This window comes from Setaria italica, chromosome IX (genome assembly GCF_000263155.2).
Source record: "Setaria italica strain Yugu1 chromosome IX, Setaria_italica_v2.0, whole genome shotgun sequence".
In the NCBI taxonomy this organism is placed as follows: domain Eukaryota; kingdom Viridiplantae; phylum Streptophyta; class Magnoliopsida; order Poales; family Poaceae; genus Setaria; species Setaria italica.
In genome coordinates, this window is record NC_028458.1 from 14197707 (window position 1) to 14210865 (window position 13159).

General features: G+C 44.0%; 2 protein-coding genes across 3 annotated transcripts; one reads left to right on the forward strand and one right to left on the reverse strand.

Moving 5' to 3' along the window:
* Nucleotides 1–4300: 4300 nt before the first annotated feature.
* On the forward strand, nucleotides 4301–5710 carry LOC101786835 (heavy metal-associated isoprenylated plant protein 39). 2 transcript variants are annotated; one of them, XM_004982609.3, is made up of 3 exons: nucleotides 4301–4493; nucleotides 4576–4654; nucleotides 5311–5710. In XM_004982609.3, the coding sequence occupies exons 1-3, from the start codon at nucleotides 4485–4487 to the stop codon at nucleotides 5550–5552; spliced, it is 330 nt and encodes a 109-aa protein (XP_004982666.1). In that variant the 5' UTR covers nucleotides 4301–4484; the 3' UTR covers nucleotides 5553–5710. The 2 variants fall into 2 exon arrangements, with proteins under 2 accessions (XP_004982666.1, XP_004982665.1); XM_004982608.3 differs by having other exon boundaries at nucleotides 4305–4493; nucleotides 4573–4654.
* A 130-nt stretch (nucleotides 5711–5840) lies between these two features.
* Nucleotides 5841–8523, reverse strand: LOC101752975 (pentatricopeptide repeat-containing protein At1g55630). The gene is made up of 2 exons (XM_004982610.3): nucleotides 6802–8523; nucleotides 5841–5962 (listed from the first exon to the last, which is right to left on the reverse strand). The coding sequence occupies exon 1, from the start codon at nucleotides 8323–8325 to the stop codon at nucleotides 6823–6825; it is 1503 nt and encodes a 500-aa protein (XP_004982667.1). The 5' UTR covers nucleotides 8326–8523; the 3' UTR covers nucleotides 5841–5962; nucleotides 6802–6822.
* Nucleotides 8524–13159: the final 4636 nt, after the last annotated feature.

A 13159-nucleotide genomic window follows, 5' to 3' on the forward strand; every position in this document is an offset into this window, starting at 1 on the left:
CAGAAAGTCTGTTCTTTCCTATTCTTGCATGTTGTGTCCCCTAAAATCAAAATTTAGTATGCTTTAATTTGTTAGTTCGTTATTTTGTGTTCTCTTCTTTGAAACAAGAACCATTTTGTTCATGCTAAACTTGCATTCATACTTTTTTGTACTGCTGTGGGGTGGGTAATTCTTTTCTAAGGTTATGCAATCATGGCTGTCAGGTTGTCTTAGCCCTCGGTTTTGTAAAAGTCCATGACAAATCTATTGTCCGAGACAGTTGTCATGGTCCAGGTCAGGAGCTGAGCAGGCTTATTCGAAAGTTGTGTTCGCATGAAATTAAATTGATTGTTCAAGGCAATGATCTTAAATCTGTCATTGAGGAAAAACTTGTCAGTATATTCCCTTAATTGTTACATTTATCTCAAATAATCCACTCGGCATGAATTCTAATATTGTTATCATTTTTAGAAGATCAAATGTTACACTAAATTTTCAAATGATGATGATAGTCTTGGTGATTTGATGTGGGGGCTAAAGCGTGTCCCGCATGAATTTATTCCCCAAGAAATGGACAATTTGAATGAAGACTATTACCTACCAATAAGCAAGGGATTGCAAAATGCGTTACTATCATATAGCGTCAGTGTCTCACAAGGATAGGTACTTATTCTCCCTTTGCTATTGTACAGTGTTTACTCCTACTCCATGTACCAATTAGTTACATATAACTAGTACCATCATACATCCATATAACAGGGTGACAAGCATAAATATTTTGAGCACGTAGCTTACACCAGAACCTCCTAACGTTTAAACAATCACATGCCATCACAAGGCTACATTAAAGCATCATTAAAACATAAGCTTTGTACCCATATTAGTATTTGTTTTGCACAACTTCTCATCTCCTGAACAAGACCTGGGTTGTTGGCTATAGGCTACTTGCTTCCAAACCCCCATGGGAGCCACAAATCCATGGGAGTCTGATTTGGTTTACTTGTCATCTTTCTAGAGAACTGATCCACCAATATCTTTGATGCAGATCATAAAATACCCATGGCTTCAACAGTCTTATCCACTCCCATCTATTGTAGTTTCTGAAAATGTAATGAATCCCAAAGCCCCCACCAGTCGCAGGGCAATTACACTCAAAACATGTTCAACACTTTCTACTTTAGAGCATAACACTATTTGCATAATAGGTTCCTCAAGATATCTAGATTATAGTTATTGCAACATTTCCATGCTCTAATTTCTAATTAATTATTTTTCGCAAAAACCTAATAATTAAATGTTTCGAAAGAAAAAAGTGGTTGAATCCTGTTACTTAATAGGGGCATGGATGATCATTTCACATTGATTTGGTTAGTGTTCAAAGCATGCTATGGATAAATATTATGTATACCATATTTCTTCTCTATAAGTCATTAATAACTGTGTGTGCCTCTTGGTTATTCTGATTTGTACATTTGTCCATGCCATCCAAAGTAATGTGTATGTCTTTGGATGCACTTCTTTTGTTTTAGTGTTCATTAACATGTGTGACATACTTATTTGGAGATTATTGGTGGAATGTGCAGTTTTTTCGTATTTGAGACCTTGCATTATTTGAGTTCTTTTTCTACCATCTTTGCATTAGTGGTCTGATTTTATAAATTTCACTAGTTTGCAAAAATGTGTGCAAAGCATTCTAAATTTCACCAACTACTACTTCCACAGATGGATAGAGAGTTTGTATACGTCCTTGGTAACTTGGATCATCTTAACTGGACTTTGTCGATTGTGCCTCTCATCTTCCGTGAGTCGTTCGATCATCTTGTTTCTCATATTGGTAAATTAATTGAAGACCATGTGGACTATGCTAAAGTGACTGCGCATGTCCTTGTTCCTCAGTCTGTACAGAAATTTGATGGCAAGGTTGTGAATATTTTGAATTCATTTACTTTAACCTTTTCATTTGACATTCAATCATTAACTTGTAAATGTCCTTTTCTTTTGGTACAGTTACTATCAAGTGATCTGGCAGAAAAGGTTGCTGAGGTAGCAATAAAGGTTAAAGAATCAGGGAAATCTATCAATGAGTATGACAAACAAGTCATACTTGCAGTCCGTGGCTACCTTTCAGATGTTCGTGAAAAGAAAGATTGCTGCCTGCAGTTTCTCAAGAGTAAGGATTTAGAAGAAGAGTTACCAAGAATTGGGGGGGGGGTCTTATGACGATATAGCGAACTTGTGGTTAATGTACGTGACAAAGGCTTCTCTGTCAGAGAAGTTAATAGTTGATGATCTTATTGTGCCTCATCAAATGAGGGATGAAGGTCAAGGTGATATTGAGGAGATCAAGACCCCAAAGAAGGCAACACGAGAGGCCAGGAATACACTCCCAGAAGGCTGAAACTACCAGCAAAAATAAATTAATTGAGGATAAATTTGTACATTTTTATGATTAATTTGATAAAGATCCTAACGTTTAGGAGCTTGTGGAGCCTTCTACTGAGAAATCTGTTGGTAAAGGTGATGATTTGCTCAAATTTATGTGCCACTTATAGACGCCTGACAATGTCAAACCTCAGCAGCAACCTTATTATATATCTGAAGCAGCAGATCATCTAGCAATCTCCAAAGGGGCAGACAATGCTGATCAACATCATTATCCTATCACAGGTGGGAATTTCTTGATGTTCCTGTGTGCTGCATTTCACATTGCTTTTTGTTGTAAGATTGCAAAGAGATGTCGGAAAAGGAACAATTTTAGGCTTCTGCTAAGCAAACAAACTAACTAAAGGAAATGTCTAACGGCGACTGAGCTTAGACAAATGACACTTAAATCAAATCAGGTGAATATAACAGAGGAATCATAGAGCCCAAGCACCTGCAGACCGAATTTGATAAATCTGGTAACATAAAAGAGTCAGTCGTCCCATGCTCCCGTATGAACATCTTCGAAACCAGGATGTAACAACATTTGCTTAGTCTTTTTAATTTTTATGAACTATGCATAAGGTCAACGTGAACTCTGCTTTACATCCCGGATCCGCGAAAATGAGGGATAGTGAGGAAAAGAAACAGTTACTAATCACATTAATTGGATGAAAGTTTTACCTCTGATTCAGCTTAACTTGGGAACCAAAACATTCTAGAGCTATCAAAGCGCGCAACCATTCTTGCATCGGTGCAGCCTCACCCAATGGAAGGATCTCATCTCATTATTTTGTTTCATGCAACATTGACAACAAACTATTCCTGCAACTTGCAAAGTCTCAACTTTTCGAGAGGAAGGTTGCATAATTGGATGCTAATCTGTTTTCTTTTTTAGGGGAAAAGGATGCTAATCTGTCGGGTTTTTTTTTCTGAGAAAAGGATGCTAATCTGTTTGGTAAATGGTAAACCAGACCACATGCGAACATTGTTTGTTGCTGCACTGGGCCAGGCTCAAACTGCATCGGCCGCCCGGCCCAATTGTGCATCCAACTACTCAGAGTCTCAGACCGTCAGACGAATTTTCTTTCTTTCTTCTTCTTCTTCTTTTTTTTTGCGATGATCTATTCAGACGAATTTTACAGAGCTTGTACTGTGATTGGCGAGTTCCTGGTTGGAGTCAAAGATTATCTCACATAATTTGCACTACTACTTATGAATTAATCTTATCCTTTCTGCCAAACATCTCTAGCCGCACAAGAACAGTTCTTCCTGGATGAGTGCCATACGCAAGTTCCCTACTTCCAATGCACCATCGAACGCCTGAGTCACATCACCCGCTCAAAATGGAATCGGATAAAGAAGAAAACCGTATCAGGCGTAGTGCCACCGTCCACACCGTCACGACCCCGTCACGCGGACGCCGACGCCGCCGTCGACCGTGACCCCGGTGTCCTTTTTGCGCGTCCGGTGGCGTGGTCGGTTGGCGTCGCCTTGTCGCGGGGCCTCCACAGTTCTGCACTCACAGGAGCTGCAGGCACACAGATTCAGACTTCAGGACGAGAGGACTTCCACAGCAGGTGCCCAGGAAGAACTTATTCGCTTCCTCAAAAAGAAAGAGTTGTATTAGCAATCAACCATCCTGACGTTAAAATATCATGAATTGGGATTGACAGTTCCGTTCCTCTTCTTCGATGCAGATGTCGACGAGGTGGAATTAATGGTCACTTTCAGCACAAAAGCGATACAAGTCTGACTCATCACGCATCAACGCTGAAGCAGGGCGACCGCACGTATGCGGATACATAATATAGATTTCTTTAAAAAAAGAAGAAGAAAAAGAGAATATGGAACTAGAGTTGGCGAAATAAAAAACCACACCCAGTGTCAACCAAAACAGCTCCCTGGCCTATTCGGCTACTCAGCACCAAGAACAGACGGGTAAGCCACCTTTATATAAAGGAACCCACCACCAGCATCAGCTTTGGTTTCTTCTCCTTGTACATTCCCATTGCAACGCATTCTCGAGCACAGCCTTCTATCTTTCCCTTCCTCTCCCCCACTCCGTCCTCCACAGCTTTGAGATGGCTCAGGTATGCAGACCACTCTCTCTTGACTTTCTTCTTCAGTTTCTTCACTTGCTCATACCTCTGTTGTTTGATCGGTTCGCAGCAGAAGGTGGTACTGAGGGTTCCAACCATGACTGATGACAAGATCAAGCAGAAGGCAATTGAAGCTGTTGCGGACATTTACGGTAACATTTTGTACCCTCTGATCGATTGTTTTCTGGATAATGGATTGTTTTGCTGTCTAGACTTGGAAAATATATTCTGAACAAAGAAAGACACTAGATATGGTATTTGCACAAACTAGTATACTATTTGCCCATTGTTTAATCTTTAAGACACATACTTTGAATTATTAGCATCAGTTTTAGGCGGCTTGACCGCTTGAGAGGATGAATCATGTTAGGTGGAGTTTGTTTATCACACATGCTAACACAGATGAGGACCACTCAATATGCTATGATCCAAAGGGCTATTCTTTATGCATGAAAGCTGTTATATGTGCCCTCTGCAGGTGAATAGTCATACATGAGGTTGGTATATGTTTCAAAAAAGAAATGGATTTGAAAAATCCAGTACATAAACATTTGAAAAACCATCTAGATAGAAGAAAATTTGGCATAATGTCTATTTGATTCTAATTGTTATGGGGATATTTTTTTTCCTTAGCTGTATGACAATTATATCTTGAAAGAAATGTTTTCCCAATCATGCCATAACACAAGTACACCACATAAAATGGAAAATATTATACTTGTAGAAAGGGGTGAACAAGAACAACAAAAGAACAATCATTACCGTGTCAGCAACAAAATTTGAGATACATACCTCATTTCATGCACAGGTATTGACTCCATAGCAGCGGATCTGAAGGAGAACAAGATGACCATCATAGGAGACATGGATGCTGTGGCAATTGCCAAGAAGTTAAAGAAGATTGGGAAAATTGACATTGTATCTGTTGGACCTGCAAAAGAAGAAAAGAAGGAAGAAAAGAAGGAAGAAAAGAAGGAAGAAAAGAAAGAGGAGAAAAAAGAGGAAAAGAAAGAAGAGAAGAAAGAGGAGAAGAAAGAAGAGAAGAAATGAAAAAACTATAAAGCATATAATATCATTGTGTGACCTCTCTTATCTGCAGTTGCAATAGCTTTGAGCCTTTGACTTTGCACTGATGTTTCTATGTGAAGTTACTATGCAATATTTATACTACAGAGAGATTAGTTAAAAATAAAAGCACAATTTGTGCATCTCTTTTAGCATCTTGCTCCCTACCTCAACAACTTGTATTCATAAATGACTAGATGCTCAACCTAACTAACATTTATCAGGGAACTCAAATAACACAGAAAGGATGGCTATTTTGCAGAATCCTGGCATACCTGTATCATATGAATACTCTCTTAACATCAGAAGTAATGGAGGACTGGTCAAACTGAATCTTGAAAATTACTTGAATAATATTTAATACTTAAACTGCCATGTTGCACCGATCCCTATCCCTTAAAGAAAAGGTAAACTTTTTAACAGATATGAATACCGATAAAGCAATCAAGTGATGAGATATTGCCAGTATCTTAAAGAGCATCAGAAAGTGGCGATAGTGCATATACACCCACCTCTTAGTGCTAAAAGATAATTCACAATGCATTCTCGGATCTTATCTGATTTCTGACATGTGATTACTAATCCTATGCTAGGGTTGGCAGAAATGACTTCCGGTGCGGAGCCCAAACTGGGAAAAGTCACAAGTTACTGCAGCAATGTTTTTGTCAATTGGCTAACAGATCATGCAACTTTCAATGTATATTTTCTTTAGCACATCAGGTTGAGGGAGCAATATAAATCTTTTCATTCTATCTAATCAGAGGAGCAGTAAAAGTCCAAAGGTGGATTGATTAACACCCTAATATTCATTGCGTCGTCCATTTAGAATAACATAATTGCCAGATAATTTACTTAGGGTGTTTTATTGGCACTAAAAACAGTGTAATGACAATAAGTAATTGGATATCATCTGGCTTGGGAGTTGGAAGGCTAGGACCTAGGATTAGCAGTAAAACAATTGTTGTGTATACACTAGTGCAACAAAAAGAAGATTGGATGTCCAACCTAGGACCAGTGAACCAGGATTTATTCATTACTCATGACTAGTGTCGACCACCCTATCTCATTTAGATGTTACATAAAACAATAGTAGCATACAACACTACACTTCTGTACTTCAGCAACAAATAAATAATCCCATGTGCTACATCAAGTATAAAAAATTATAGTGTATCTCCCTCTTAGTCCATCTTTTCAAAATGGAAACAGATGAAAGGAATGAACAACTCTGCACCTAATCATGGAGCATCTCATCTCAGCATCTTTTGTATCCCCCAAACCTTGACAGCAGATGAAGATAATGACCCTTATCTGTCATGTACTTAATGACATTATTAGCATGGGAATCCTTCCCAGCGTTACGCAGTCTACTCACTAGACTACTGTACACTGAGAAGTTTGGTGTGCATCCATGTGAGTCCATGTCCTTCAGCGTCGCGAATGCTTTATCAAACTCTCCTACTGTGCAAAGCCCCCGTATCATTGAATTATATGTGTACACATTCGGAAGGTGCCCTCTCACCAGCATATCATCAAAAAACCTCTGGGCTTCCTCAAATTTCCCAGCTGCCACATAGCTTGTGATCATAACAGTGTAGCAGACAACATCTGGTTCACAACCTTTCTTGACCATCTCATCAAAGAAATACTTGCAAGCTTCTAGGTTGCCAGCACGGCCAAGACCATCTATCAAATTTGTGAAATGAAGCACATTTGGTACACATCCAACATCACTCATGTAGTTCAGCAAATTGAGAGCTGCGAGGGGTTTGTCTCCCTTACCAAGCACATGAAGCAGCAGATTGTAAGTATGGAGGTCCGGTGTAAGCCCATTTTTCCCCATCTCATCAAGTAAACGATGGAATTGATCCAACTTACCAAGCATATACTTTGCACGCATCACTATGTTGTATGTCAAGACGTCAGGTGAGTGCCCCTCGAGGATCATTTTCTCGTGAACCCACTCAATCAGCGAGTACTGCTCTATTGTCAGAAGCGTGTGCAGTATTGCATTGAACGCATTCCTGAATGGGCGGTAGCTGAAAGTACTCAACTTGATGAACCTCTCCACCAGCCTCCGCCTCAACCCAACCTTCCCAGATGTGCATATCAGGAGGTGGAACGTCCGGGCAGAGACAGGCAGCCCCTTTTCCGCCATCTCCTCAAACAACCGCCACATTGCCTTCACCTCCCCACACTCAGAGAAAACCTTCATGACCAGGTTGTACATGCTCGTGTCGTGTCGGTACCCCTCCTGCTGCCCTGCCCACACGAAAAACTTGTACGCAAGCTTCGGGTACCTTTCACGGTTCACACTGTCCACGGACACCACAATCCTGAACAGCACCTTCCTCACCAGTGCGTTGGACACCTTCGGGCGCATTTCATCGAGCGCCTGGCGGGCACTGAACCCCGGGCCGTCCTGCAGCAGGATCCTGAAGATCCTGTCTGCCTCCAGCCTCACATCCTCAAAGAACTGTCTCCTTTGACCGTGACCAGGAGAACAATTTTCGCCGTCATCGCTCTCCGGCCGACCTCCGGGCGGCGGCAGCCGGAGGAGCATTTCCCGCGGGAAGCGGCCCGCATCCAGGCCTGACACAACCTCTTCTCCCTCACGGACTCCATCACCATTGCTCTGTACAGGGGGACTTTCGCCGCCGTTTCTGGAACCGCCGCTGCAGAGATGCCGCGACGGGCAGAGCTGGGCGGAGAGCGCCCGGACTGCTCGGAGCGGAGGTAGGTGAGCGCCCGGGATCATAGGGAGCGCGCGCCCGAGCGCATGGCCAGTGAGAGGCTCTGCAGGAAGGTGGTGGTGCCGAGCTTTGGTTCTGAGGTTGGCGGTGGCGACGCCAATGTCGTGGGCGCGGGCGCGGGCGCGGGCGCGGCGGCGCCAGAGGAAGTGGGGAGTCGAGGTGCTTTGCTGCCGTCGTGCGCTCGGTTCCGCCCACGAAATGAAAACTCGATCCTGGGCTGAATTGTCGTTGCCTGGTTATTGGGCCCTTTAGTGCTATGCTACTCGGGTTTCACTCTTATTAGCGTGTAACGTTTACATTTTCTAATAACATGGCATTAGCTCTAAAAAAATAACATGACATTAATAAAAATAATAAAACAGAATGAACCAGTTTTATCAAGACGAAACCGCTGCTACACAAATACTAACTCTTGATGAGTTATGAGATTAAATATTATGTAGAGGCCATGAAACCACAATTTGAAATTATACATTGGAGGAATAATTTTAAATACCATTTCATTGTTTTATTACTTATGTGGCTAAGATCGAAAATTTTTATGTTGAAAAGGAACATTGAACCCTCCCTCCCATCCCATCGGGATTAGCCATAAATAGCATGCCACATACGATTTTTTTATAACGCGGTATCAAATTTAAGAAGTGAAAGATGAAACATCTATATGAAACTACCACTATACATGTACCCGCTCTTATTCAATTATAAAATTAAATGCTATGTGGAGTCTACGAAATCAAAACATAAATTATAAATCAAAAGGGATAGTTTTAACACTAGTATTTCATTGCGTCATGGCAACGAGTGGACACCGCCGGGCACTGTTGATGAAAGAGGACCGGGTCGTCCGGTGGAGCTGGAGCACAATCACAACGGCAGTGCACGACTGACAGTAGCAGTCCCTCTCTTCGCGAATGCCAATAATAGCCACGAGGCAAAATGTCAAAAATACAGCAACGTTCAATAAGAAATGTCAATAACACATAATAATGTGTTCTTATTATACATCGTCAAAGGTAGGTTTGCAAAAAGAAAAAGAAAAAAAGAAAAGAAAGGTTAACACAGGGTTCATAGGACCTTTAATCTGTTAGTGCACGTGCAAGTGTGCGACAATCAATAAGCTAATCTGAATAAATTACAGACACCAAAGATGCAAACTGTGCATGATGATTTGCTTCTAAATTTGAGTCGTTATTAAGCAGACGCTAACCATTTCGAGGTGACATGATGAGCTGACTGTTGGTAAAATTGAACTGAATGCGGCTTTTGGGGACTAGCAATTACATGCGCCTTGCAGGTGGTAAATACTAGTTGGACAGTAAAATCGTTTTCAGCAATCTGCCCATGTGCCTTCACAAAATACTAGTAAAATCGTTTTCAGCAAGCCAGTCTTAAACACCGGATAAAGTACTAATAGTTTCGGACCGAATATACACATCGGGTTAACAAGGTGGTAACATACACAAAAGGTTTATGTCAACCAACATGATTATCAGGCACCATAAACATACACATCCAAAGTCACCCCCATCTTCTAGCTCGCGTCAACGTAGCTGCATGCTTGCCAAGCATCTGCACAAAATTCAAAAAAAAAATGATGAGACAATTTGAATACGTCTAAGGTCTTACAGTGGTTTTGCCGGTTTGCCTAAGGTATAACACAAGGCAGCACGAGTTAGACTTACTGGTTTATCAGAATCTAGCTGTATACTCAGGTATAACATAGTTTATTTTTCTTTTCTAGCTCACGAGTAAAAATCAATTAGATTTACTGGTTTATTATAAGAGTAAATTGCACCCACCATACCATAACTTGTCAGGTGGGTGCAGATTGGTCCAACAATTTGTAAAATGCTCAATCTAGTATAATAACTCGATAGGTGCGTGCAGATTGATCAAGAAGTTGTAAAATAGTCAATTTAGTGCAATAACTTCTCAAATTGGTGCATTCGCAGTCCAAATATTATAGCAAACAACATAATTGCTAATGTTCGCATCCGAACAACTTATTGAGCATTATTTAACCATTGATATTCGTGCCATGATGGTAACATATTTGGCCACGACTACAACCTTTAGTGTTTTAGAAAATTATTGTTTGTCTTTGTGTTAACTATTTTTCATACAATGGTTAAATTTTGATTAGAAATATTTAATTTCATATTAAATATTGATTTTGCCCTCTGATATGGCTGGATTGTTGGCTTAGCACACAATTATCAGATGGATAAACAACCTGCTCGCTCTGAGCTTAGAGGTTTATCTTCTACTTATCCTCTAAATGAATCTGGGACCCTAGTACATAAAGAGCTATAAGCTCCCTAACAACCTTCGAGAATATCTAGCCGGTCTAAGGTAGTGTTTGGTTACTGGATCGACGTGGATCAGAACGGGTTCGACCCACGTCATCCCGCGTTTGGTTCAAAAGGAATGTAGGTTGGGCCAACCCATATAGGAATATTCCCCTCAAATCCGGGTCGAGATGGTCCGTCCAAATTGAGCGGACCATCTCGACCCACTTTGACGTCGTCCTGCTCCGTCTGGGCGCAGGCGAGCGCGGCTGCGCGAGAACGAGCGCCCAGGGGGAGCTTTGCCGCCGCCGGCTGAGCTCGATCCCTGCCGCCACCGGCCGGGCGAGCTCGAGCCCCGCTGCCGCTGGGCGAGCGAGCTCGAGCCCCGTTGCCGTCAGCGGGGTGAGCTTGATCCCTGCCGCGGGAGAGGGAGGGAGAGGGCGGCCGGCGACGTGGAAGAGGGAGGAGCGGCTGGCGGCGCGAGGAGATGGAGGGGGCGACGGCCGGCGCGGGAAGGGAGGAGTAGAGGCGGCTGCCGGCGTGGAAGAGGGAGGAGCGGTCGACGCGCTGGGGGGAGCAGGCTATCAGCGTGGGGAGCTAGGCACCGAGGGAGCAGAGCTAGGCGTTGGGGGAGCAGAGCTAGCAGCGAGGGGAGCCAGGCGTCGGGAGGACATGGGAAAGAAGATGGAGTAAAAAAAAATAAAGAGGATGATATGTGGGACCCGTAGCTGATAGGTGGGACTAGCTACTAATAGTGTTAAAATGTCATCCATCCTATCCCTCTCAAACCCTTCGACCAAACAAAAGACTGGTCCAACCCATCCCTCTCATCCAAACACGAAATGGGTCGACTCTAACCCACAAAAGAGGTCGGCTCTGATCTAACCCGTATCGTCCCAAAACCAAACACATGCTAACTAATCCTGAGCGGGCACTAACAAACTGAATCTAGAGCCAAATCCTAGATAAAGCAAATCTCCTAACTACTAGTTGACGCCTGGGGCTTCTTCCTGCGGTGGAACTTCCTTCCAAGGTGTCCACAACACTTCCGCAGTCCTGACAGAAAAGCTCGTCCTCGAGCTTGAATTCAGGCTACCTTTCCTTGAACTGTGACAGTGGCTCCAAGTAGCATCAGCAGGAGGTCGCAAGAGTCTTTGGACGGCTTTGCTTGCGACACCGCCTCAGGCGTGGGCACGGTCCGACCATGAACCATGCGAGGAAGGGCGACGGTCTCAGCCGGCGGGTCGCCAATTCGCCATGATGCTTCTTCAGGAACACGACATGGAAGACGTCATAAATGCGAGCCTTCTGGGAAGCTTGAGCCGATAGGCGACAGGGCCAATCCTCTCGAGCACCTGGAACGCCCCGTAGTAGCGCGGCGCCAGCTTGGCATTGGACTTGTCGGTGACGGCCGCCGCAGAGCGCTGGTGAAGCCGCAGCCATGCCCATTCGCCCACCTCGAACTCCAAGTCACGGTGAGCCTTGTCGTGGGCAGCCTTCATGTAGTCCTGCGCCTGGAGAATCCGCTCACGGCCAGGAACTCATCACGCTGCAGCAATTGCTTGTCCAGCGCGACGACCCGGGCCATCCCCGGCTGGTATTGCAGCAGCGCCGGTGGATCGTGACCATAGACCACCTTGAATGGCGTGGTCTGGAGCGCGGACTGGTAGGAGGTATTGTAGCATTATTCGGCCAAGGAAGCCAACGGAGCCAGCTGCGCGGACGATCCCCTGCCAAGCAGGGGAGGAAGACGACGAGGACGCGATTGGTCACCTCGGATTGGCCATCCGTTTGGGGCCTGAAGGCAGAGCTCAAGCGCAGTTTGACGCCGGCCATGGTGGACAGCTCCGTCCAGAGGGTGCTGGTGAAGACGGGGTCGCGGTCGCTGACGATCGAGCGCAGCAGGCCGTGCAGCTTGACGATGTTGTCGAAGAAGGCCTGCGCCACCGTGAAGGCCTGCGTCACGCGGTCGCTGAAGATGTTCTTCCTTTCTAGCAGCAGCTTTGAGCGTAGCTCGCGCCGCCGGCTGCGCCCTGCGTCGTGTCGGTGGCGGCGTTTTTCTACTCCGCTCTGATATCCTTCTTCCCTTCGCCGACATGTGGCAGGTTGTCCGGTCGATTGCCTCGCACGGCTGCGTGCCCTTCCTTTCACTGTGGGTGCCGGCTTCTTTGCCTAACCGCCCGCAGCTCCTTTTCGCAACTCCTCGCACTGAAGTGATCGCAGAGGAGTTAACAAGAACTAGGTTTAACAGGGGATATGGGAGCGAGCATGAGAGAGGGAGTTTGGTTAGATTGGAGTAGTCATCACATGAGCCTGAGCCTGAATTATCTCCCAAGGATAGAGGCAGTCAGGGGTGTTGCAAAATTTAGTTTACAGACCAAGCAGTGGCAATAGTCATCTTCTTTTGAAAAAATGTTTCGATGTTGATTTCGTGATTCCTACGTGAAGTACAGAGTCGAGTAGCATAAATTGTACCTTGCATTAAGAAGTTCACGAGGCAATTCTGGAGATGGAGGACAGAAATAACAGAGCAAAGGAACAGAACTAC

Coding starts and splice junctions, on each gene's coding strand:
- LOC101786835 (XM_004982608.3), top strand. Junction 4,655..5,310: donor AGCTGTTGCGGACATTTACG/GTAACATTTTGT, acceptor TTTCATGCACAG/GTATTGACTCCATAGCAGCG.
- LOC101752975 (XM_004982610.3), bottom strand. CDS start 8,325: ATGATCCCGGGCGCTCACCTACCTCCGCTCCGAGCAGTCCGGGCGCTC.